The following is a 25897-nucleotide window of genomic DNA, read 5'->3' as shown; positions in this document are numbered from 1 at the left end:
AATGACTTCCAGGCCAAGAAAGAACAGGACAATGTCAACTCACGCCTGACAGCTGAGTTTGAACAAACACACACAGGCAGGGGCTTACATTATCCTCCTCATGGACTCTAATGGAAAGTTCCTGGATGAAAAGACCTTATTCCCAAGGCACAGAACAGAGAAGATCTGGTGCCCCAACACCAGGAGAGCCCTGGAGCTGTTAACAGTGCCTGAGCTAGGCTCACCTAGCCACATCATCATCCATACAGGCACCAACGACCTAAGGTCCCAACAGGACAGACTGGCAGACTCCCTGAGGAGAGTCACTGAGCAAGCCTCCACCAATTTCCCTACCAGCAAGATAGTCATATCCACGCTGCTGCACAGGAGAGACCCCCACACCATTCACAGTGAGAGTGAATATCAGCCTCTCCAGGAACTGTGCCCTCAAACCCAACGTGTTCTTAGCCCACCACCCGACCCTCCACCTGAACTGCCTGTATGATAACATACATCTTCACAGAAATGCAGTCCCCACCCTTGCTAGGGCCCTGAAGGATGTTGCTCTTGGAAGGAGCCTTACTACCACTCCAAGGGGTAACCACACAACACAGACCCCACGCAGACCTCCAGGACCTCCTAGACCTTCAAGACCATCCAGACCTCCACCATGCATCCACCACAGGCTGGCAGAGAGGACAGCCAGGTCACCAAATCCACCGCGTCACCAACATCACAACCCACAGCCCACTTCACAGCCAACACAACACTGGCCTCTGATACTCAGCCAGAGAGCCCCCCAGCCTGGAGGTCCTATACCCCCCCTCATCCCAACAGCAGAACCACGACTACAGGAGCAGCAGCCTGTTGGGCTAAACTATGCTGTAGCGGTGAGAAGAGCCACAGCCCCGCCCCTAAACCTGCTCTGCTCTCGCCTCATATAGCTACAAGGTGGAAGAGCAGAGAACACTTGAAGACATCATAATAATTCATAGTTTAGCATGTTGGATATCATTTTAAAAGAATAGAAATATAATGACAATTCTTAACAGTATTTCACACATGAAACACTCGAAAATGTCACTCAAAGTTTAATATTTTATTCACTTACTTTATTACACTTTTTTTTCTTTTCATTTGTTACTAGTTTTATTTTTTAATATCTAGTTTACTATTATTATTATTTGTTTTTTAAGGTGTTTGTCTAATTTTTGAACAGATTACAATAACATGTTGGAACATTCAAGGTCTGAGATCATCAGCTTTTGGTTTAAAGAGCAGAAATCCAGATTTTAATTGAGAGTTAAAAGACTCTGACATCATAGTTTTACAGGAGATATGGTGCAGAGAAGATGTTTCCACTGGTTGTCCTCATGGCTACGTTGAGATTATTATACCAACAAAAAATCCCACAATAACTCAAGGCAGAGATTCAGCAGGCATGATTATATGGTGTAAATCAGAACTGAGCCAGTCCATCAAAGTTATTAAAAAAGAAGAATCTTATATATGGTTGAAAATTAACAAACAGATAATTTGTGCTGAGCAACATGTCTACATATGTGCCATCTATATACCTCCATCAGAATCCCCCTACTACAAGCCAGATATTTTCTCTATTCTTGAGGAGGATTATAAAACCATGGGAAATGTATTACTCTGTGGGGATTTGAAGGCTCAAACAGGGGAAAGAGCTGACACTATGAACATCCAGGGAGACAAACAGCTATCTGGAAGCACCTGCTTCCCCCTCCCTGAATGTCCTGCTAGAAAGAGCTTTGACAAGCTTACTAATACAAGCGGTATGCAGCTTTTACAGCTCTGCCGTACGCTGGGTCTGTACATAGTCAACGGCAGGCTACGAGGGGACTCTCTGGGTCGCTACACTTACAGCTCAGCTCTTGGCAGCAGTACGGTAGATTATTTCATTACAGATCTAGATCCAATGTCTCTCAGAGCTTTCACAGTCAGCCCCCTCACACCCCTCTCAGACCACAGCAAAATCACTATCTATCTGAAAAGGGCTGAGTCTGGGGCCCCTAGTGCCTGTGAACTGTTTAACAGCACATACCCATACAGATGGACCCCAGACAGCATGGGGGCTTACCAAAAGGCACTTGAAAATCAAAACATACATGATTTAACTAATTTATTTCTAACTGAAACATTTCCCCAGAATAACTCTGGTGTAAATTCTGCTGTGGACAAAATTAATTCAATACACACATTTAAGGTATTATCTATTTATTTTAATGTTTTATATATATATATATATATATTTAACACACACACATGCATACTGTTTTATTTATTTATTTTAATTTTTAATATATTTTAATTTTTCTAACACAAAAACACACGCTTTAATTACTTGTTTAATGAAATGTATGGGGTTGATTGTTCTTATGTAGTTTGTATGATGATTTGGCAATATTGTTGTTACACATTCATGCCAAAAAAGCTAATTTGATTTGAATTGAATTGAATTGAGAGAGAGACAACACTTCCACCTTGTGACTAAAAAGTGCCATTAGCTCTTGAATGCACACAATATCCATGTACAGGAAATAGTAGTTTCTGTTAAGAAAGTACACCAAGCTACAACTATTGTAGTCCAGTAAAACAGCCCTGGAATAAATGATATTTTCATGAAGCTAATAATGTCTTTTGTTTTTACTCTTAATCTCCAAAGTGACTGTTTCAAAAGAAAATTTTACTGTACAAAATTAGCCGTGATTTACTTCAGTACAAATGGTGGTGTGATGCATTATTTATAAAATGATTCTAATTCTTTGCACAATCTGGGAAATATACCTACACAATATTTTATTTCTGGAAGAAACCGAAATCAAATTAAACCAGGCACCAACCAGCATCACTGAAGACTGGACCACTAATCATTTTAACCACAAACTGTATAAGGTATGTCGGAACTGGTTCCAGCGTACTGTGTTCACGGATGTTCTGAACGTGGTTCACCATCACATCTCAGTTAGAGTGGAAGAAGCTGCATTCGAGTACAGATGTTTAATAATTGCCGGCCTCCACAGATTCAGGTCTTTTAAAGAAGAAAATGTAATTATAACAAAAGCCAAACTAAAACGGAACAACCATCAGCCCTGCCATAAGATCGACCTATACGAAGCTTATAATGCTCCTTCTCTGCTGATGTTCAGTCTGAGAGGTGTGATATGTATAATATAAATAATATGTATGTATAATGTGTCTTCTTAAGTTTTAGTGCGCTGAGCTTTCAGGACTTCCATATTAATGAGCTACTGGTTGACAATAACAAGCAGAGAAGCCACACACTTGTGGTGCCAATGCTCATAATTAAAAATTTACCAAAAGTTTTGATACAGTATGTAAGATCAGAGTAGCTACGACCTGATTGTGCAGCTGCTCTTGTCACTTCCTTGCCTCTTGCTTGGCCGAAGCCATGGCTGCTCCCTTTAGAAAACTAATTACACATCTACAAAATTCAGTACACATAGAAATATCACGTTATACACTGAAACACACATGAACACAGGAAGCACATGCAAACTCCACACAGAGAAGCCCATGGCTGGATTCAAACCTGCCTCATGAATTGAAATAAATGAATGAATTATTAGGATAGAATACTTTAACGCCCTGCTCCTGGCTATGTCTCCACTCCTAAATGCCTTCTCCTTTTCCAGCCTGAGCTGTCTGAACTTAGCTGTGAACCAGGGTTTGCCGTTGTTATACCTCACCCTGGTCCATGATGGTACACAGCTGTCCTCGTAGAAACTGATGTAGGATGTCACGGCATCAGTAAACACAACCAGACTGTTGGTGGCAGTCCTGAAAACATCCCAGTCAGCTCAGTCCAAACACACTTGAAGGTCCTCTACAGCTTCACTGGCCTCGAGAGTATCGTGAAATCTACAACCACAGCGACCCCTGCTGTTTCAACTTGAACACTTATTGCAAAGTTTGTGTTTAGAGTTAAACTATAAATATTTTGAAATGTTTTTGCTTTAGATTAGATTATTATTATGCAAAACACTTTCAGTTATTGTACCGCGACTCACAGCGCGAAATCGCATAGCTGGGTGGAGTTCACTCGCATTATCAGTTACACTTCACTGCATGAGAAAATCGATGTGGAGCGTGAGAGCATGTGAACATTGTCAACTGCATGATTGCTTGATTTAGAACAACAGCCGACAGAGCGTGTGTTAGCCACTGTAGCTTCTCCTACATGCTTGCAAAGGAGGGGTGACAGGTGGCTTAATGGGTTGAATTATGCTTTTGTAGAGCAGCAGCAGAAGGTGTGGTGCAACAGGGATTTGAGGTTACGGATGGCAGAGTCTTTGTTGGAAACGTTTGAAAGTATCTGTTGTGTGTTGATTAAATTTCACTTTATTGTCCAGAGTGAGTCCAAGGTATCTGAAGCACTCCACCCTTTCAACTGCTTCGTTATTGATGCGTGTAGGGTTGAGGGTGAGGTTTGGACTGTGCTGGAGTTGTTGGGTGTGTTGATTAACATTTCCTTTGTTTTTGCCACATTCAGCGGAACATAATTATTTGTACACCACTGCTTGAGGTGAGAGATGGAGTCTTGATAGCTTAAAACAGAGTTATTGTTATTGCGTCCACATAGCAGAGTATAAGTAACTTGTAATCAAATAACACAGTGAATACGAAAAAAAACATAATAACACAAGAGATAATGATTCACTATGCCTAATTATAATTTTTGTGCTTTTATGTAACTCACTGACCTGTAAAACAGGAGAAATGAACAACACTGGAAACTTCCAGTGCAGTTGGTCTTGACTGTCTTCACAGAATGGCAAGATTACGACAGCTACGTCATCAAAACAGTCGCCAACCGGCGGTAAGAAAGTGCTCTGCAGCCCCCTACTGTCTTAGTGGAGTACATATTCGTAATGCTAAAACATTGGAGTCCTCTGACTCATAACTGTTTCACACAGGCAGCCTCTGCATTCATTCATGGTAGATCACAAGAACATTGTAATTCTACATTTTGACGTATGTTTGACGTCAAATCAAATTTTTGACAGCTTGACAGCTTGACAGCTTTCCAGCTTGACAGACGTTGCCTCAAGGCATCTGTGTTACTAAAATGGTATTTTCTGGATTATATTACGTTTGCCCTTGCATTTTGTGATGCAGTGCCCTTTTCTGTTTCTACACCCACTAAAATCTAAATGATTCCTTCCGCATGTCAGAAAGCCAAATATATAAAGGGAGATATGTGGGAAGGAGAGGCTGTCTTTGGAAGTGGATGTACACTATGTTGCTTCCTCTGCTGCTGCTGCTGGTCTGCAGCGCCCAGGCTTCTCATTTTCATGGAACTGTGATGACTTACTACCCAAAAAACACTAACGCAGATGGATCCATGATGGTATGTACAGTTTCATTCTAATCCAATTTGTTCACATTTTGAAATTTGACAGTGTGACAAAAATGATAAATATTTCAATAAAATCATGATAAAAGCATTTCTGGGATGTGGGTAGTAATACAGTGGAAAGTTCAGTAAAGTCTGTTTCAGAAATCCTTGGGAGAAAAATTTGACACAAGGGATTATCAATATATCTTTTTAAAAATATTCCACACTAAAGGATTTAACATTTGTCCGTTGTTTTGTTCATTTTCTTTCCATGTGGTTCTTGTTGTTTGTGTATGGAACATGCCTGATGTGATAACAACCCTTAAAGTAGGCTCAACAAAATGATAATGATTTTATTTTTTAATTTTTTTTTATACCTGTCCTGCCCAGCAGTCTGGTATAGAGTATGAGGAGCTGGATACCATATTGTGCCAGACCAATTTCACTTTAACAAGAGAGTATTATACTTTATGTATTTAAATTTATTTGTCACCGAGCCGGACAGGGGACAGACATGGGGATGGGGGATAGAAACACCACAGAGACACAGAGAAAGGACAACACCTGCAAGAGAACGGGGATGGTGACTTGTGGCGGAGAAAAACAAACAAACAAAAAACAACAGACAGACACACTACCAAACAAAAACAAAGAGAGAATGATAATGATTTATAACAAGTCTTGTCTGTCAGCAGGATCACAAACAAATGCAAATATATGGCTTTAAAGCACCATCTTTTCCCAAGTTAGCACCCCAATAAACTGCCTTTTTGTACCACGGATGTTGTCATTAATGCCATAACACATCTTTATTGTAATACTACAGGTGGTCCTTCGGTATAAGGTGAACGGCCTCTATTGTTTTGATTTAAGTTTGGAATGTCAAAGCGGAAATTGTGGGACTGAGAGCTTAGTGCTGGATACTGTAGACACGGAAAGCAGTGGAGAGTGGTGTCAGAGAGAGGGAATCTCTGTTCGGCAGCTTCCCAGCAATGCTCCCTTTCGGCTTTGGTAAGTGCACCATGACAATGTAAAAAGTTTTTATTTTAATGAAAAGCGGTACAAATTGTTTGGCAGACAGAGGACACTACAGCTAACGTTTGCTCAACTAGTTTCTATAATAACTTAAGATCCAGATGTCTGATAAAATATGTAGTTAAAACAACCAAGTTAAGAAAAGTGAAACGTAAGAACTGTGTAAAAAATCTAATTATGACAGCTTCTGGCAGAAAGAGTCAGTGCTGCTGCTCGGTTGGCTTCATGCAAAACAGAGATTTATGTTAGGAGACAATATCTTGCAAGTTAGCTAAACACACCTACAATAGATGCATTCAGGTTCTTTGGAGCACAGTAAAAACAGACTTTCTCATGAACTTCCACTGAAGGTTAGATGGTGGTAACTGGTTAACTAATATAAATAACATCGTATCATGGAGAGCCCTGACTCTGGTTGAGCTGAGGAACCGTTCGGACACCAGCCAGGCCAATGGATCACCCCAGACCACCATACTGCCAGATGTGAGGTAAGCTTCCTCTATGTACGTGCTTCTAGCGTTTTATATACCTAATGTTTTTAAACACTTTTGTGTGTCACATTTTGAAATCACTATATCATTAGCACCTTCAGTACCTTACATAGATTTACTAACATCCCGAATAAAGAGTGCTAAATTGCGTGTGCATTCTAAAATATTGCAATTTTAGTACCTGTCATGATTTACTAAGAATTATTGCGTAGATGACAACATGAGCACACAATGGAGGTGGGAGTATTTAAATGAGGGTTTTGTGTGTGTATGTTGGAATGACCCAGACACGAGGAAATGCCAGCAGATCGTGCTTCATCCAGCCAGAGGGAACAATCACCGACCGTCCGCACAGTGCCCGGTCGCTCCGAGATCTCCTGTCCCTGTACACACCCTCTCCGATACCTACAATGGGTTGCGTCGCTATATTACGATCGGCGCGCTGTGAACAGTTGGTGATCGTTCCCTCTGGCTGGATGAATTTTACGCGTGATCCGTGCACTACTGCAGCTGGGGCCTCTCCGCAGCACCACGCAACTGTCTAAACTCTTCCATCTCACGGAGAAAAGATATCAGGTCGAAACGAAATTTGCTTTATTGGCATGAATTTTCATACAACAGTATTGCCAAAGCTAAAGGATAATAGCAAAAAAAAAAAAACTCTATTCATATTGTTCTTCGAATAAATAAAATAAAATTTATTATTTCTATATATTAGCTATACAATATTAATCTCAAATATTTTTAATTTCTCTACGTTTTCTTTCATTACGGCTGTGTCTCCTTCTGGCAACAATAACAGAAGCCATCTCTATGTTACACTTGGCGGTTTGCACCTTTCTGTCAAACGTAGCTATGAAATACAGAGGCTGTTGCACTCACATGAAATTGCGTTTAGGCTTGGTAGATTACATTGCGTGTAGTAAATAAATACATTTGCATGTTACGCCCCAAATTGCATATTCATTAAGGCAAAAGTACTAAAGGAACAACAGGTGCTTTTGAAAGACGTCACGCTGCGTGCACACCGTTAGTAGATCAGCTTACATGCTATAATTTGCTGGTGATATCAAGTTTACACACGTTTTTACTCATGCAAACCTTTAGTAAATCAGGCCTATAGTGTAATTATTTGCTGTAAACAACAAGGTCAGGTTTTAAATGATTTTTTTCATCTGAAAATGTTTGGGGATAAGTTTACTTTATCTTAGGACCGTATCCACCAAAGCGTTTATTTGTTTTTTTCAATTCATTGCAATGGGAGCGCCGCTTTTTTCCGAGCTGGTAAAAATGCCAGAAGCGTGACGAGGCACTGAGCGTCTTTTCCGCGCTGGGCGCTGAGCGCTCCTCGCTGTCACTTTTTACCCAGCCGTCCAATCACAGCGCAGGAGGGGCGGGACAAACACCACACCGAGCACATCTCATGAACCCGCGTACAGAGCAATTAAGCCTATACATACTTTGTGGTGACATTCTAAAAATTAAGTAGGCTACCCTAGTTGCAGCACATCGCCTCCATGGAAATTATGTATCATAGCAACCACAGCATCTCGAAAAAACACTGTGTCTCCAAAACGCACCCTAGCAGTACCCGGCTAGGCGTTTTCAGCTGGTAAAAAACACTTTGGTGGACACAGGCCCTTGAGTTCAACTCTGAATCTGCAACTCCAACATTTGAAATTCTAACTGATTTGTTTTATTTTATAGAGTTAAACATACATTTTTTAAAAATACACCAGACTAAGTGTCTTTTAAGTGTATAAGTGTAAAGTGTATTTAAAAAATACCTCTTTGTGGACAAGACAATCCAGAATTTAGTTTGGCACAGCTATGTTGGCTAACTGGCTCATGGAAACATGGAAACTAATGCAGTGGGTTGAACAATGCCAAAATTACCAATTTCTCTCTCTCTCTCTTTCTCTCGCTCTCAGAGTTCCTTCGAACTGTCATAGAGATTTCAACCTGTTGGCGTTTGACCCTGATGGAGATGAAGTTAAATGCAGATTCGCAAACACAGCACTGTCAGAGTGTTACGACTGCACGCTGCCATCTGTTCTCAACCTCACAACAGTAAGTCGTCAAAGTCCACAGTAACACTTCTTTAAGTCATTGTCACAACTTGATTTAAAAGTCTGTGACAAAAATGGAGACCACACATAATCTGTAAATAATGCTAAATGTTAGTAAATTAAGTAAGCATTGCAATAAGATTTCTGTGAGTGTGAAACACACACATCTGTTAGCAGGCATGGGGAAGAGAGCGAAGGAAACTTATAGGTCTGGGCCAGTATTTATCAAGCTTCTCAAAGTGTCATTTTAGTCTTAAGTGCTGAGAATTCATTTAATTTACTCCTACTTTTAAACTTAAGAATAAAAGAACACTCTAAATAATGCTGGGTTATTTAATCTACCCAACCGCTGGGTTAGGAAATGTTTTACCCATTATGGGTTATTTATATGGAAATTGGGTAATTTTGTTCAACTCATGCGTTGAGTCAAAATCCATCAACCCAACATATATCGTTTGACCCAGCAAGTGGGTTATTTGTGCTTCGAACATCATCAGCAGAGTCCACACACCGAGCGCTCGTCACAGCAGAGAACCTGACTGGTCGTCCAGCGAGGAAAATAAATAATAAAAAGGTATGTGTACACTACATTTCTTATTAACATTGTATGTGTTGCGTTACCTATTAAAGCAGTATCATTATATTGTCGAGGCTAGTTGGTTGGTTTGGCTTTACTACGTAGTTAACGTTAGCCATTTAGCCGTTATCATGGAAGCACTGATAGCCTAACTTAAACCTTAACTTATCCGTTTAGTCTGAATTATATTAATGAATTAATTAAACAAGTTCATAATGCCCATGGGCATATGGTCATGGTTGCAAGGCAAATTTGCCAGCTTTTTTCAAGCTAGCCAGGTGATTCACTCGTTTACTAGCCAACAGCCAGTTAGTTGCTTTGCTATTATTTTAAATGGCTATAAACGAATGTGCTTGTTTTTGCTGAAGCTTTTAGGTGTTTGATTAAAATATGTAAAAACAGTGAGATAATCTGATATGTCTGATTAAATGCATTTATTTAAGTTATGTGGTGACCCACAATAGATAAGAACAAATTCTAAAATGGCATCCTGGCAAACGACAAGGGCCACTTGAGTGAAGAGTTGATGTGACACGCCAAAGTATGTGCACATTTTGTGTAAAGGAGTTAATCGCAAAACAAACTTTAGGAAAAATTCTAAAGATAAGTGTTACGGAATTGGTTTTCATTATTTTAGAATAATAAATATGTTTGAGAGGATTTAAGATTTTTTTCATTCAGTTCCACACTACCAGTTGGTGGCAGTAATGCACCATATCATTGTGTGCCAACCGCCAAAAAACTTTAAAAGAAGAAGAAGACTCTAAATTAGGAACTTGTGTGTGCACCTGCGCGCCATTACATTTGCTGAGCCTTTGCTACGACGTGACACGGATTTTTACTCATCAATTTTTTTCCTGTTATTTTGCAGGTATTATTGTTACAACTTGATAATATGCACACGAGATCTGTAATGCAATTGTATATGTTCATACCGCAGATAATTCGGGTAATGACGTTTGGGGTTGTGAATATGTTGATATGCACATAATGCAGACTGTCCTCCATTTTGTGAACGCTGTAACACGAGGTGATTGTGAAATGCGTTTACGTTGATTCGATTCAAATTTATTCCAGTTAAGGTTATAGTCTTCATTATGAGTTTACTTCAAATTTGTGTTTGGTTTATTAAGTGATCTATTACATATAAAGATCGGATGCACTTATTTTGCAGAACTGTCAGTCGATCTGTCTATTTTTCTGCGCGGGGCCTGTGACATTAACAAATATATATGTATGTGCTCTGAAAGCTAACTTTATACTGTGAGCAGCCACAAATATTATTGTGCAGTAAGAACATAGACAATTTACATGTATACAATTTGTCATATGAATTGTAAAGAGAGAAGGATTTTGGGATGCTAAATAAAAAAGGCCTAGCTTGTATCTTCTAATTGGATTATTGTTGCGTTTGCATGATGACATATGAATAGGTAATGCAATAGAAATAGTATTTTTGCTTAAGCTCTTTTTTTGTTTGTTTCACACACAACAACACACAACACCCAGAGGGGCAAGAGGTTAACCTCATTTACCAACCAGTTCACTACAGTATACATTCTGTGAGAATGCCAGCCAGTACACGTCACACCATGCATACTGCATGCAGTTTTTTGATGTGGTTAAAAAAAATGCACAGTTTTATATCTTGACTCTTGACCCTCCCCCACCTGTCACCTTGTTTCCTATCCATTCAGGAGTTTACATTACTGATGCTTAGCAAGCTATTCTAGGTGGCTGCCACTGTTTATTAAACTGACATCGATTTTTTTTTAGGTTGAACCTGCTGTTGTCCCTGCTGTCCCACCTACAATCTCTGATGTCACACCAACTGCCACGCCTCCAAACCCCATGGAGGATCAAGCAGCTGCTGTGGTACCACTAAATCAGCAGATACAGACAATACACATCATTCCACAGTTTGTAAGTTCCACTTTAAGACTCGGGTGTCACTTTGTTTAATCAACAGTAGGCTGGGCAATTAATCAAAGCTAAAATTTTGAAACAAAATTGAATGTATCTTGTGTATGTTGATTGATCAAGATGCTTTTTTTCCCCTTCTTAAATTAGCAAATCCACCTGGATAAAAACTAGTAATTTTCTTATAATCAGCTAAATTCATTTGATTAGCACCTTAAACACTGTTATATTTTGCTGTACAATAGTAGTGCTTGAAAAGAGTGAAACATTTGTGATGCGATGTGAGATAACTGTTCATTACATTGCATTACATTACATTGCTTACATGATGGCAAGGAAATAGTTGAGAGCCTTGATGAAGATAATGTCATCACAACTAGTCAGAGACGTCTCCTCGTCCGTATCTTGGTGTCGTACCTCGTTGAGAAGTTTGGAGAGAAGTAATTTATTTTTTTATATTTAGAATAGGGCTCCTGTTAAATACGTCAACATTCCCATTTTGAAATTGAATTAATATATTTCAACATAAGTAACAAGTACAACATGTACTTTCATTTTACTTAAATTAAAAAAGCTTTTTCTCTTTTACAGTCCTACATCAGAAACCAAAAAGGCATTGGCTTTGGGTTTGGTTCAGTCTGCCTGTTTGAAAGACTCATCAAGCAGTGGCAGCGTGAGTGTTTTTTGAAAAATGATATTTATTTGGGTTGTTTGTTTTTTTTTTTGTTTTTTTTTTTCAAGGTTGCAATCCAATTCGATTCTCAATTTCAACTTTACTTAGTTAACTAGAGTCAGCCGAGGGCTCTACAACAGGCCCCCTTCTGTTTTTGCTAGATTTCCAATTTAGATCTCATGTTTCTGGCGAATCATCACCAAATAATAGACACTAGGGTTCGTACATGTGAAAATGATTGTCCCGCAGGTCCTTGTAAATAAGTAATTGGGAATTTGAGGCTTTAAATTTGTCTGGAAGTCACAACCTCGACGCACTATTTTTGGCAACGGAGCGTGGAGCAGCATACATTGAGCGTAAAAGCTGAATCCGTCAGTTAACAGACAAAATACAGCTCACTCCTCCTTGAAACATATCTGTGCTGTTATGCACTAAGCAGCAGGAACAATAATTGATCTACTTCTCTGAGGACAGACAGACGTACAGACAAACCCTGTTCTAACCGTAGCCCATGCTGTCAGTCAAATGTGCCTCATCTCTATTCATTAAAGATTTTGATTTCTTGGCAGGAAATATGGTACACCCCAGGATGGAGCCACCGGCCAGCCACTGGATTCCTAGAGGAAAGGCTGCGGAACATCAGGAAGCGGCTGAGATCAACCAGCAGGTTGCGGAGCATGGCACAGATGACATCACCACAAACGCCAGATGATGCTGCTCTTGCAAGGCCTCTCATACCAGGTAATTATTAAAATATATATTTGATGAAGCAAAACATCCATATTTCAGTGACTGACAACTTTGTTGTTCTTTACAGAATGTACCATATCAGACAAACGTGCGTCACAGTTTAAAGAATGGTTGAGAAACAATTCTCAGCCCCTCAGCCAGGTAGAGACCTATATGGAAAACACGGCAGTCTACAGGGCAAAGTGGATCAGAGAAAACAGTTGGACTATTGATCAAATCCTTGAAGAGTTCCCTCGCCTAATGACCAAAGGCATGGTAGGTATAGGGGAAAATGATCTTGCATTTGAGGATACATTGTTTATAATGTTTTATAAGTGTGCCACATTGAATTGGAATTAAAAAATGTGTCTTCCATTTTATAGATTGCACAGGACTTTCTTGTCCTACATGGGGAAGCTGCATCCAAGCTTTTTGAAACTTGGCTGCCCATTTATGCAGAGAAGGTCCTGTACCTGGCAAGACAGGAGGGGAATCTAACATTGCCCCTGGATGGTTTAACACCAGGTAATATATTGTCAGCAGATCTTGTAAATGCGCAGGGAATGCTATGGAAAATGCTGGATATTTATGCGATGAAATTGCTGGTATTGTGAAATCAAAGGTTGGTATGCTATTTCACATCGTATTGACACCTATGTCTTCCTACAGATGGCGTTGGGGAACTTGCCCTGAGGCAGCTGCCAGGATTACTCCCCCCCCCCCAACATACAAAGTTGGCCGTGGCCGCGGTGCGAAAGTTCCAATTTTGAATCACTCCTTCATCGATCATAAGGCTGTGGGTCCTCGAAGCACAAGTTTCTGAAGAGGAAACTTTATTCATTTTATCAATATATCTCAGGTCAAGACTGCACGCACACATGCATATTCAGGTTTTATTATACTTTTGGGTACAGGCATCAAATATAGCCAGACAGTATTTGGAAAATAGCGGTTCTACAAGCGGTTCAACCAGTTTAATCAAAATTCTGGATGTGTTTCAACAAGTTCCAGTATATTGTTAGGAACTGCACCAGTTCCAGTATATATATTGTCAATATTAATGTAATAAATTTTCAAAGATTCCATTGTTTTGTTTTTGTATTGTTTAAGTGTTTATTGCATAATAATATATTATATGCCTAAATCTCACATGTATTCTGTTCTAGGTTTGTAGTTTAAGAGTTTTAAATGGGTAGTCAATTGCAATTTATTTTCTAAATTGTACTGAATGTGTTAGACTTAATCTGGCATATGGGTTAATTTTACACAGCATAATATGTAGTTGAATCAACCTAGAATTGTAATTAATTTGACCCAGCATTTGGGTAGAATATTTAACTCAATCTGTTGGGTTAAATATGACTGACTCGTCTTGCTGGGTCAAATTAACTACTGCTGGTCTGGTGCAATATTGATCCCGCGGTTGGGTTATTTTTAACCCATCATTTTTAAGAGTGCAAGTTATCAAATTTCTCAAAGCTAAGAATCACTTAAGAGATGACGGTGGCTGACTTATGTCGACTGACTTACACCGACTTGATAGTCTAATGTGAGCTGCAGTTGACTGCAGGGGCAGGAAAAAAAACGGCGCTGTCAAGTCGGACACATTCTATCTGCGTGAGCTGAGATCAATGACTGACCAGGCAAAAGTGTGGTTCCAATTTGGTGCAGCCGGGGAAAAGCAACTGCGGCCGCCGGACTCGGCTCCTGCAGCCGCAGGACACGGTGACGTTTTGCAGCGCCAGTGAAAGTCGGACACAATTTCTAACCAGCGCTGCCCAGTGCCGCATAAAGTAGGCAAACACACCTATTCTCTCCCAGTTATTTAAGACAGCTCCAGAGGTCTCTCAAGTGGTTAGGAGCTGCCAGAAGGGGCTTGTGATGGCGCTGTGGAGACAGAAACCTGCGCGAATCTTTCAGAAGAGGAAGAATTACTAAATTATTTGACGATGCCCAGTTAATAAGACGGGGTCAGACAGCGCAGGCATAATCTTTGTCAGCAAGTTGGTGAGCGATGTCATCTCACCACTGACTTTACACAGTAGGCCTAATGTGTTTTCAATTAAATTGAAGGTTCGATGAAGCTTTCTTTGACACAGGACAAATGTAGCAATGCTGATGATTTTGGCCGTCACAACCATCAATAAGCCGAATAGTCATGGAAACAATTATAGCATTTAGGCTACAGCTCCGCACATTGTCATGCATTTCGTCGACTTCCCAACAACACACCCGTAATCCGACAGAAGCAAACACAGTTCATGCAAATAGCTGACTTCACAGGAGTAGTAGGTGTATTTGATGGCGCTCATATAAAGATAAACTTTTTATCTTTCATTTATTAATGTGTAGGCCTATATCTTAAACGTGTGTTAAATATAAACTCCTCTTAGGAATTTCACCATTCAATGTGAATTTATGTGTTTAAATGTACCTTATTACCACTATTTTCATTTCATTATTATTAATTTGTTTTAGTTAGTTTGACCTCTTTCCCTTTTCGTCCTCTTGCAGTCTTGTACTTTGTCATTCAGCCCAACCAGTAGCAGTAGTCAAGGTTCATACGCCGTACAGCTGGTCATGGAGGACTTTCCCAGGAAACCTATCACCCTGACTCAAACTAACGGGGTGCAGACGACGATAACTACCAACAACGCTATAAGCAAACTACCTGTCCAGTTTGTTTTCATTGGTAAGACTGGTATTTAAACACAAAAGGGCATATAAATTTAGCACTTACATGTTTATGTATGTATTAGCCTACTTCAATAAGATTATGTATAAATCACTAATTTGTGATTTAAGGTATATTAGGACAGCATAAGTGAATGACCTTTTACTTCTGCCCCCTTCTCCAAGTCAAAGGTATTGATGCCAAAACCTTGCTGTGAATGGACATGACTAGAATCACATGACAAAATGAATGTGTCATCACATGAGGTTGGGGGGGCGGGTGCTTCAAACAGGAAATTTATCTTAAAAAGCATGAGTAAATAGAAATTGCATATACTTCAGCTTGATTTTAATAGAAGGGTATAAACGTTGACTTACTGATGTACTATGGCTATAAATTATATAAAAACATGTATGGTGTAATAGTGTACCCAAATAAAAAGATGTTTTGAAATTTTGTTAAAATTTTGTTGATTAGCACATTTGTTTATTAACACAGAACCACAGAGATGTAGATAAAATGTGCCACACTAGCCGCGAGCGAGCATTAGGAGGCTTGTTAAAAGTGACACAGAGGGGTTATGGACGTAAAGGCTGGACTACAATCGAGCTTTGTCAGGCAGTTTAGGAGCAGTATTTTCTGTGGGAGATGGTAGCTCCCTTTATGGTGGACTTTGGGGTATTTCACTTTTCCAACCTATTACATGCACAAAAAAGAAAATACAGTAAAGGAAAGGGAAAAAGCTGACAAGCATAATATGACTTTTTTAAGAATTTTGAAATGTATCATAATGTACTGTAGGGTTACTTTTTAATTTTTATGACAAGAACAAGATCACAATAAAACACATTATGCTTCAGTTAGGATTTTGAGAGGTTACTGGCTAAGTAAAACAATTTGTAGAAGAGCGTGATTGTGAAAATAAATGGGAGGAGTAGGGTGAGAAAGAGAAATCCCTCCCATTTAGTGAGATCCCTCTCACGTTCATCCATCTTTCCAATCCTTCCGCTGCTGTTCTTCTGCGACCACTCTTCTTCTTCTCGTCGTTTTATTGGCGGGTATTGAGCAACTGATAAATGTTTATAGCTAATGTTCTACATTTTGCCACCTTGTAGCAAATATATCATACCCAGCAGGGTTTTTTTTTTTTTTTTTTTAAGAGATTGGTAGATGATGGACAGACTGATGGATGGAGGGACCAACAGGTATTACAATCCTCAGAAAACTTCAGTGTGGATTAAATCTTTGCTCTTTCTACTGTTCCAGTGGATCCTGTGGTGCCATCCTGCACAGAGGGACTTTATCTGCCCAAGTTTCTGCCTCCAACCCCAGACAACAGAGCTCAGCTTTACGCCACTGTCAATCAGACCCTGAAAATCAGCTTTAAAGCAGAAGCAAATATCTCCACGTAAGTGAAAAAAAACTTTATAAATAAAAATACCATGGGTTAATGATGTCCTACAGAACCTTCTCCAATAAGATAAGAAACACTTACCCACATAAATGTTCTTTTATTCCGCAATGGTTTTCAGGTGCACGAGTGTATTCTGGAACTGTTATGGTTCTGTTCAAGACTTTTTAAAGTTGTAGGCATAGAGGTTTTGGAAATGCTTATTTAACTTTCCACGCCTTTTGTTCTCATGTTTGTTAAAGAATTTCTGAGCTGCTTTTTAGTGGGCCGTACAACACAATCCAGACTACATTGGGAGCTGGACAGTTCATCCTGAGTTGGACGCCGTCTGAAAACCAAAATGGAGAAAGCCACCCCATCTGTTTTGTTGTCCAGGCCGTTTCCAGGTCAGTCACTTTATCCATGAACATTACCCTAAAGCAAGATAATATGGAAACTGTAGAAGAAAAATAAAAACTATAAACTGTGTTTCTTATGACAAAGGTCTGTCAGTCAATATTGCATATATGAAATGAAAGAAAGAAAGGAGTTTTGGAAATATACGGTTTCCTAAATTATCTTAACAGAGGATGGGGATACACGTCTGTACACGTGTGTACAAGTGTTTATAATAATATGTGAGGAAATTTACATATGTGACACTTATATTTGTGCAGAGTTAAGGAAAAAGTCCTCCTTGAGCAAGACATACTTTCTAGGTTTAAATATATGAATATACTTCATCAGCTACCATATTGATTTCCACAGTTCTGTCAAGTATCACTCGGAGGTACGATGTGTCATTGTGAGTGTTCGAAGCGGTAAGTAGTACCATTAATGGCTTTTTAATGTTTTATAATCCATTGTATATTTCCTAGATTATGAAGTTCACTTGTAGTCTTTAATGTTCATTTCTGTTTACAGACCCAACATCTACACCAGTACCTACAACAACCACCACTATAAAAACTACAACAACCCCACCAACAATATCCACCATTCCCTTAACAACTACCCCACCAATTACAATAACCATCACTTCACCAATTACAACAACCCCACCAATTACAACCACCATTCCCTCAACAACTACCTTACCAACCACAGAAACCACCACTGCACCAGCTACAACAACCACACAAAGCACAACTACCATTCCCTCAACAACTACCCTTCCAACCACAATAACCACTACACCAGCTACAACAACCACACAAAGCATGACTACCATTCCATTAACAACTACCCCACCAACCGCAATTACTATCGCTACACCAATTACAACAACACCCCCACCAACTACAACCACCATTCCCTCAACAACTACCCCACCAACTACAATACCCACCACTACACCAATTACAACAACCCCACCAATTACAACCACCATTCCCTCAACAACTACCTTACCAACTACAATATCTGCACAAAGCAAAACTACCATTCCCTCAACAACTACCCTACCAACCACAATAACCACCACTACACCAATTACAACAACACCCCCACCAACTACAATCACCATTCCATCAACAACTACCCCACCAACTACAATATCTGCACAAAGCAAAACTACCATTCCCTCAACAACTACCCTACCAATTACAATAACCATCACTACACCAGCTACAACAACCACACAAAGGACAACTCCCATTTCCTCAACAACTACCCCACCAACTACAACCACCATTTCTTCAACAACTACCCTACCAACCACCGAAACCGCAACTACACCAGCTACAACAACCCCGCCAACTACAACCACCATTCCCTCAACAACTACCCCACCAACTACAATAACCACCACTACACCAACTACAACCACCATTCCCTCAACAACTACCCTACCAACCACCGAAACCACCACTACACCAACTACAACAACCACACAAAGCACAAATAACATTCCCTCAACAACTACCCTACCAACCACAATAGCCACCACTACAACAACCCCGCCAACTACAACCACCATTCCCTCAACAACTACCCCACCAACTACAATAACCACCACTACACCAAATACAACCACCATTCCCTCCACAACTACCCCACCAACTACAACCACCATTCCGTCAACAACTACCCCACCAACTACAACCACCATTCCCTCAACAACTACCCTACCAACCACCGAAACCACCACTACACCAGCTACAACAACCCTGCCAACTACAACCACCATTCCCTCAACAACTACCCCACCAATTACAATAACCATCACTACCCCAGCTACAACAACCACACAAAGGACAACTCCCATTTCCTCAACAACTACCCCACCAACTACAACCACCATTTCGTCAACAACTACCCTACCAACCACCGAAACCGCAACTACACCAGCTACAACAACCCCGCCAACTACAACCACCATTCCCTCAACAACTACCCTACCAACCACCGAAACCACCACTACACCAACTACAACAACCACACAAAGCACGACTATCATTCCCCTAAAAACTACCCTACCAAACACAATAACCACCACTACACTAGCTACAACAACCACACAAAGCACAAATAACATTCCCTCAACAACTACCCTACCAACCACAATAGCCACCACTACAACAACCCCGCCAACTACAACCACCATTCCCTCAACAACTACCCCACCAACTACAATAACCACCACTACACCAACTACAACCACCATTCCCTCCACAACTACCCCACCAATTACAATAACCACCACTACACCAGCTACAACAACCACACAAAGGACAACTCCCATTTCCTCAACAACTACCCCACCAACTACAATAACCACCATTCCCTCAACAACTACCCTACCAACCACCGAAACCACCATTACACCAGCTACAACAACCCTGCCAACTACAACCACCATTCCCTCAACAACTACCCCACCAACTACAATAACCACCACTACACCAAATACAACCACCATTCCCTCCACAACTACCCCACCAACTACAACCACCATTCCGTCAACAACTACCCCACCAACTACAACCACCATTCCCTCAACAACTACCCTACCAACCACCGAAACCACCACTACACCAGCTACAACAACCCTGCCAACTACAACCACCATTCCCTCAACAACTACCCCACCAATTACAATAACCATCACTACCCCAGCTACAACAACCACACAAAGGACAACTCCCATTTCCTCAACAACTACCCCACCAACTACAACCACCATTCCCTCAACAACTACCCTACCAACAACAACCCTGCCAACTACAACCACCATTCCCTCAACAACTACCCCAACATTTACAATAACCACACAAAGCATGACCACAATTCCCTCCACAGCTACCCCGCCAACTACAATACCCACCACTACACCAGCTACGACAACACAAAGCACGACTACCATTCCCTTACAAACTACCCTACCAACCGCAATTACCACCACTACACCACCTACAACAACCCCAACAACTAAAACCACCATTCCCTCAACAACTACCCTATCAACTACAATAACCACCACTACAACAGCTACAACAACCACACAAATCACAACCATTCCCTCAACGACTACGCCACCAACAACAACCACCACCATTACACCAGCTACAACATCGACACAAAGCAGTACCACCATTCTGTCAACAACTACCCCACCAACTACAATAACCACGACTACACCAACTACAATGTCCCCACCAACTACAACCACCAGTTCCTCAACAACTACCCCACCAACTACAATAACCACGACTACACCAACTACAATGTCCCCACTAACTACAACCACCATTCCATCAACAACTACCCCACCAACTACAATAATCACAACTACAACAACCCTGCCAACTACAACCACCATTCCTTCAACAACTACCCCACCAATTACAATAACCATCATTAGACCAGCTACAACAACCACACAAAACATGACCACCGTTCGCTCGACAACTATCCCACCAACTACAATAACCACAACTACACCAGCTACAATAACCACACAAAGGACAACCCCCATTCCCTCAACAATGACCCTACCAACTACTGTAACCACCACTACACCAACTACAACAACCCCACCAACTACAACCACCATTCCCTCAACAACTACCCCACCTACTACAATAACCACTACTACTACAAGTACAACAACCCTACCAACTACAACCACCATTCCGTCAACAATTACCCCACCAACTACAACAACCCTGCCAACTACAACCACCATTCCCTCAACACCACCAACTACAATAACCACCACTATACCAACTACAACAACCCCACCAACTACAACTACCATTCCCTCAACAACTACCCCTCCAACTACAATAACCACACAAAGCTCAACCATCATTTCCTCGAAAACGAACCCACCAACTACAACAGCCACCACTACAACAACCACACAAATTACAACCAGCGTTCCCTCAACAACTACCCCACTACACACTACAACCAATGCATCAGCTACAACAATGATATTGTTACATCTAATGATATTGTTATTTTTGTATGACTGAAACATGGTTAAAAGCAGTGCCTTGAACGAAGCACCCCCTCCAGCCTTTTCTTATCCCCAGAAACCTCCCGGAAACCTGTTTCATGTGAGGAATTGTCCTCTTTGAATGTCTAATATTTTTGTTAGCAAGCGTCAGCCTTGTTTATTTTTCTTAGTTTATCACCTTTCTAAGTCTAATTGCATTTTTACCTCTGTTTCTATCTAATTATGATTTTAATTGATAAATATTTACTACATTGTGTATTTCTTAACCTTAAAAGATATTAAAAGTTGTTTGTCCAAATGTACATGAATTGATATCTTGTAGATAACAAAGTAAAGCCTTTAAATGTGTGCATATCCAACTAGAAAATTGATTCTAGCTCGCAATAAAAAAAAGTGTGGTTTGGAATGCCAACACTCGCACACATCCCAGGGAAGAGATCATTAACATTCCTGCGATGCCATGATCACTAAAGTGAACACTTACTTTTTTTGCTGTGCATGATGCCAGATATGACTTTCAAACCTGGCAACGCTGCTCATGCATTTGTTTGTTAGTGGATTATTATAATCAGATTATATAATTATATTCTGTTTATTAGGGCCCAAGCATGAAATTGCTTTATTCAGTGATTTCACTATATTTAACAACTGTGTCTGTTTAATTTGGCAGATGTAGACATTAGAAAACTGTATTTCCTTTCACCTGTTTTATGTGAATTTTTATTTCAATACATTTTTTATTCCATTTCATTTTTTTTAAATGCTCAGGACCATAATCATATGGTATGGATCACAAACAAGGCATAACAAATAACAAAAAGACCAACACAAGGGCATTGTACATGGTGAACAAAAAACAGTAAATAGTAAAAATAATATTATTACTTAAACAAAGGAATAACATTCTTCGAAAAGATACTCAATTTGCTAATAACCTTTGGCTTGTCTGATACAGCAAAGAAATTTACTTACATATAGATGGGTACCTTACATACCTTACTTTACCTTTCTCCACTATTTCTTATGCTTACATTCTTACAGTCAAACAAATTTGATACTCACCTCCCAGACAATTGTCATTACTGTCAGGATCAGTGACCAGAACTGAAACGCAGACCAGAGTTAGACATTCAAACAAAGGTGAATTTATTCAGAGATTGCTGGTAAGTTGAACTGTGTCCGGCCCCCAGGCTGATAGTCTGCAGTTGGACAGGGAAATGGCAAGTTTGCAATAGTTTTCACAACAGGTCAATCCGGCGGGGACTGGAAGGTTGGTCTGGCTTATATGGGTGAGTAGATTGCAGGATGTGAAACAGGTGCGCTGAGTGGTGTGATGAGCCCTGGTGTGCAGGCAAGAGCTCCAGCGACCCTGCCCACCAGCGGCATCCAGAGCATAAGAGAGAGAGCAGAACACAGAGACAGGCTCCAAACAAAAACACACCAAGCATACAGCAGGCACACCAAAAGGGCAAAAGAACACAAAAACTACATTCACACACATACCATAAAGGAGGCCAGAATTCTAGTATTATTCACCCTGAAATTGCAAATAACTATTTGTATAGCTTTTATAGCTGTTTTCATGCAATCAATACTTTTCCATTTTGAACATGTTTAATTCTACATACATATCTCTTGATGTCATATTCATAAGCTCACTTTGTCACTTTTGCATGAACTGGTCTTTTAGTCTCTGTTCGAGAGTTAGTTTCAACCAGTTAATATTGTAAAACAAACCACAGTCATCCAGGGTCAGCTTAACATTCAGTACCCATGGTGCTGAATACACCTGCATTATACAGGTTCAGCAGATATCCAACGAAGGTTAAAATCAAGGGCAACTGGACTTGGTTGAAGATACTGGAAGACGTTTCGTCCCTCATCCAAAGGACTTCTTCAGTTCTGACTGACTGGCCAGGGTCATCAATACCGCTGGTTCGTTAGTGTTCCTGGTTGCTGTGACGACAGTCATTACAGTCGTTAAGACTACCGGTGGCCAAGACTAAACGACCATCGTTGGCATCTTCACCTGAGGCCAATAGGTTACCTTTGTTGAGTTTCCTGGGAAGAGATGAAAGGACAGCATTTTAAGTGGGGGATAAGTGGTGGCGTAGACCCCCTCCTCGGTTCAATGACGGCTTCTCGTGAGAAGCAACTTAGTCAACTTGCAATTTTGGCATTGCAAGTGTTTCACCAGATAGAAGTTCATTTTAAAGTCATGCATTTGTTTACTTCTTACGTAGTGATTATTCGAACATATTTCTTAGCGTTTCTTATGGTTGCTATTTATATGCCAAATGTTTGCAATTTTCCTTTACATGTATTTGTAATGTTTGCAAATGTGTCCACATAGAACATGGCATTAATGTGTAGCATCCCGGAGCCTTTTTTAGCGCCTCAAATACATATGCTTCGTTGTTTTCTTCCAGTTTCACTCTGTAGATATTTGAAGGGAACGTCTCAATAAAGAAGACAATACACCTGTCTCATGTCTAGGATTCATCTGTTTGCTTAGCTGTGCTCAGTTCAAACTGAGGGTGAAACAGTGAAAAGGCAGATTCATCTACAAAATCAAATCTCAGGTGGAGAGACATGTCAGCTCTGCCCCAGAACCGGACCATGTCTCAGCAACAAGATGAAGCAATCATGTCGGTCCGCACTCATGCATCAAAATCATCAAAGCGCTCTAGTAAGTCAACTGCAAGCTTGGCCGCAATCAACGCACGTGCTAAGGCAGAGGCAGCACGAGAAAGAGCGCATTTGCTCAAAAGGAAATGGAAATGAGGGTCAAACAGGCAGAGCTCAAAGTCGAGGAAACGCGACTGGAAGCTGCATTAGAAGCGCTTCATCACCAACATAATGCAGAAGCGGCCCTCGCTGAAGCCAACATATATGAAGCAGCGGCTAGTGAAATAGATGAAGAGCGAATGAGCGCTAGCCTCTCTCAGACATTTCCCCCCTTAGAATGAGTATGTGAATAATCACTTCTCACACAATGCCAATGTAACTCTACATGAAGATATGAAGCCTCACAATGTGCCAGCACGTTCCACGTTTTTTCACCTTAAGCAGGAAGTTGACTTGCCTGACCCTAGCATTAGACCTTACATTTCACTGCCTCACCAGAACAGTGGACAGGATGATGTCTCCCAATGCTTCACGGTGCGCAAACCTCTGATTCCGTCACAAGAGAACTTAAATATGTCTGACCTCACAAGATTTCTAGCCAGAAGTGAGTTGCTCATTGGAGGACTTACAAGGTTTAGCGACAAACCAGGTGATTACTGGTCATGGAAATGAAATTTGAAAACACCATTCAAGGTCTACAATTAACGACCAGTGAAGAGCTGGACTTCACTGGTCGAAGAAGGAGTGGTTGGGTGATGAATCCTCTCAACATGCAAAACACCTCCGAGCAGTGCATATCAACAGGACTGTCCAAGGTGTGGGAGAGACTGCAAGAGTGTTATGGCTCTCCTGAAGCCTTTAAAGGGCTCTGCTTTTTTAGATATACTTTATTACTTTATTTAATCCTGCGAGGGGAAAATAAATGTTTTCACTCTGTTATTATGTTAGTATTTTTACACACAGGTCTGAAATGCACACACATGCACATGCACAAACAGGACCCATAGCAACACACGGAGAGATGTCAGAGTGACTACTACGCTACCTTGGGGACCTTCTTTTAGAAATAGATTCTGCCAAAGACGAAAGCCACATTCTAGGATTACTTTACCTCAACACAGCATGTGGAATTCATCCCATAGTGGATAAACTTCCATTTGGTTTGCAGGAGAAATGGATGACACATGGAATAAAGTACAAACAAGAACATTTGCTGTCATTCCCTCCATTCTCTGTTTTTGCCACCTTTATAAAAAATGAAGCCAGAATGAGAAACAACCCCAGTTTCAGGTCTTTAGCTCCACCACTCATTACAAAATCCAACTTCCAAAGTGGACAAATATCTGGGGAAGCATGACAGAACAAGGATCCCTATCTCAGTAAACAAAATGGAAATGGTTTTCTCTAAACAACGGCAAAGTGCTGGACAAAGAGTTGAAGACCCTAGTAAAAAGTGTCCCATCCACAGGAAGCCCTATCCACTCAAAAAGTGCAGGGCATTTCGAGAGAAGTCTCCAGAGGAACGTAAGACTTACTTGAAGCAGAATCATATCTGTTTCCGATGCTGTGCTTCTTCCAGCCATCAGGCCAAGAACTGTAAGGTGGAAATCCACTGTACAGAATGTGACAGTAGAACCTTCAGTGTCTTTAAACGATGTCCCTCTCACAGGCCCCAATCTCAACAACAGCCTGCTGGGTGTCCTCATGCGGTTCCACAAGGAGCGAGTGGCAGTCACAGCTGATATCAAGCAGATGTTCCATTGTTTCTTGGTACAGGAAGGTCACTGGAACTTCTTGCGCTTCCTTTGGCACCGAAACAATGACATGGAGGAACCCATAATGGAGTACCGCATGAGGGTTCACATTTTCGAGAACAGCCCTTAA

At 40.7% G+C, this 25897-nt stretch overlaps 1 protein-coding gene across 1 annotated transcript; it reads left to right on the top strand.

Annotated features, from left to right (window-relative positions):
• The first annotated feature begins 100 nt into the window (after window positions 1-100).
• Window positions 101-25897, top strand: LOC119911936 (mucin-2-like). The gene is made up of 14 exons (XM_038730909.1): window positions 101-478; window positions 6192-6376; window positions 6751-6888; window positions 8823-8961; window positions 11314-11412; window positions 12700-12871; window positions 12948-13135; window positions 15374-15551; window positions 16800-16941; window positions 17187-17330; window positions 17848-18141; window positions 18356-21364; window positions 25482-25537; window positions 25683-25897. Exons 1-14 carry the CDS (start codon window positions 101-103, stop codon window positions 25895-25897), a joined length of 5337 nt encoding a protein of 1778 aa, XP_038586837.1.

The sequence above is a fragment of the Micropterus salmoides genome, unplaced genomic scaffold (assembly GCF_014851395.1).
Source record: "Micropterus salmoides isolate LMB-PRFRI ecotype aquatic unplaced genomic scaffold, ASM1485139v1 Ms_hic_scaffold_2, whole genome shotgun sequence".
Lineage (NCBI taxonomy): Eukaryota > Metazoa > Chordata > Actinopteri > Centrarchiformes > Centrarchidae > Micropterus > Micropterus salmoides.
Note: the sequence above shows the minus strand (reverse complement) of the source record. Positions and strands in the feature narration are given on the sequence as shown.

What these genes read in the sequence shown, in the direction of transcription:
- LOC119911936 (XM_038730909.1), top strand. Translation starts at nt 101, where the DNA reads ATGGACTCTAATGGAAAGTTCCTGGATGAAAAGACCTTATTCCCAAGG. An exon ending in TGTCCAGTTTGTTTTCATTG is followed by an intron (nt 15,552 to 16,799) that starts GTAAGACTGGTA and finishes CTACTGTTCCAG; the next exon opens with TGGATCCTGTGGTGCCATCC. An exon ending in GTTGTCCAGGCCGTTTCCAG is followed by an intron (nt 17,331 to 17,847) that starts GTCAGTCACTTT and finishes TTCTGTTTACAG; the next exon opens with ACCCAACATCTACACCAGTA.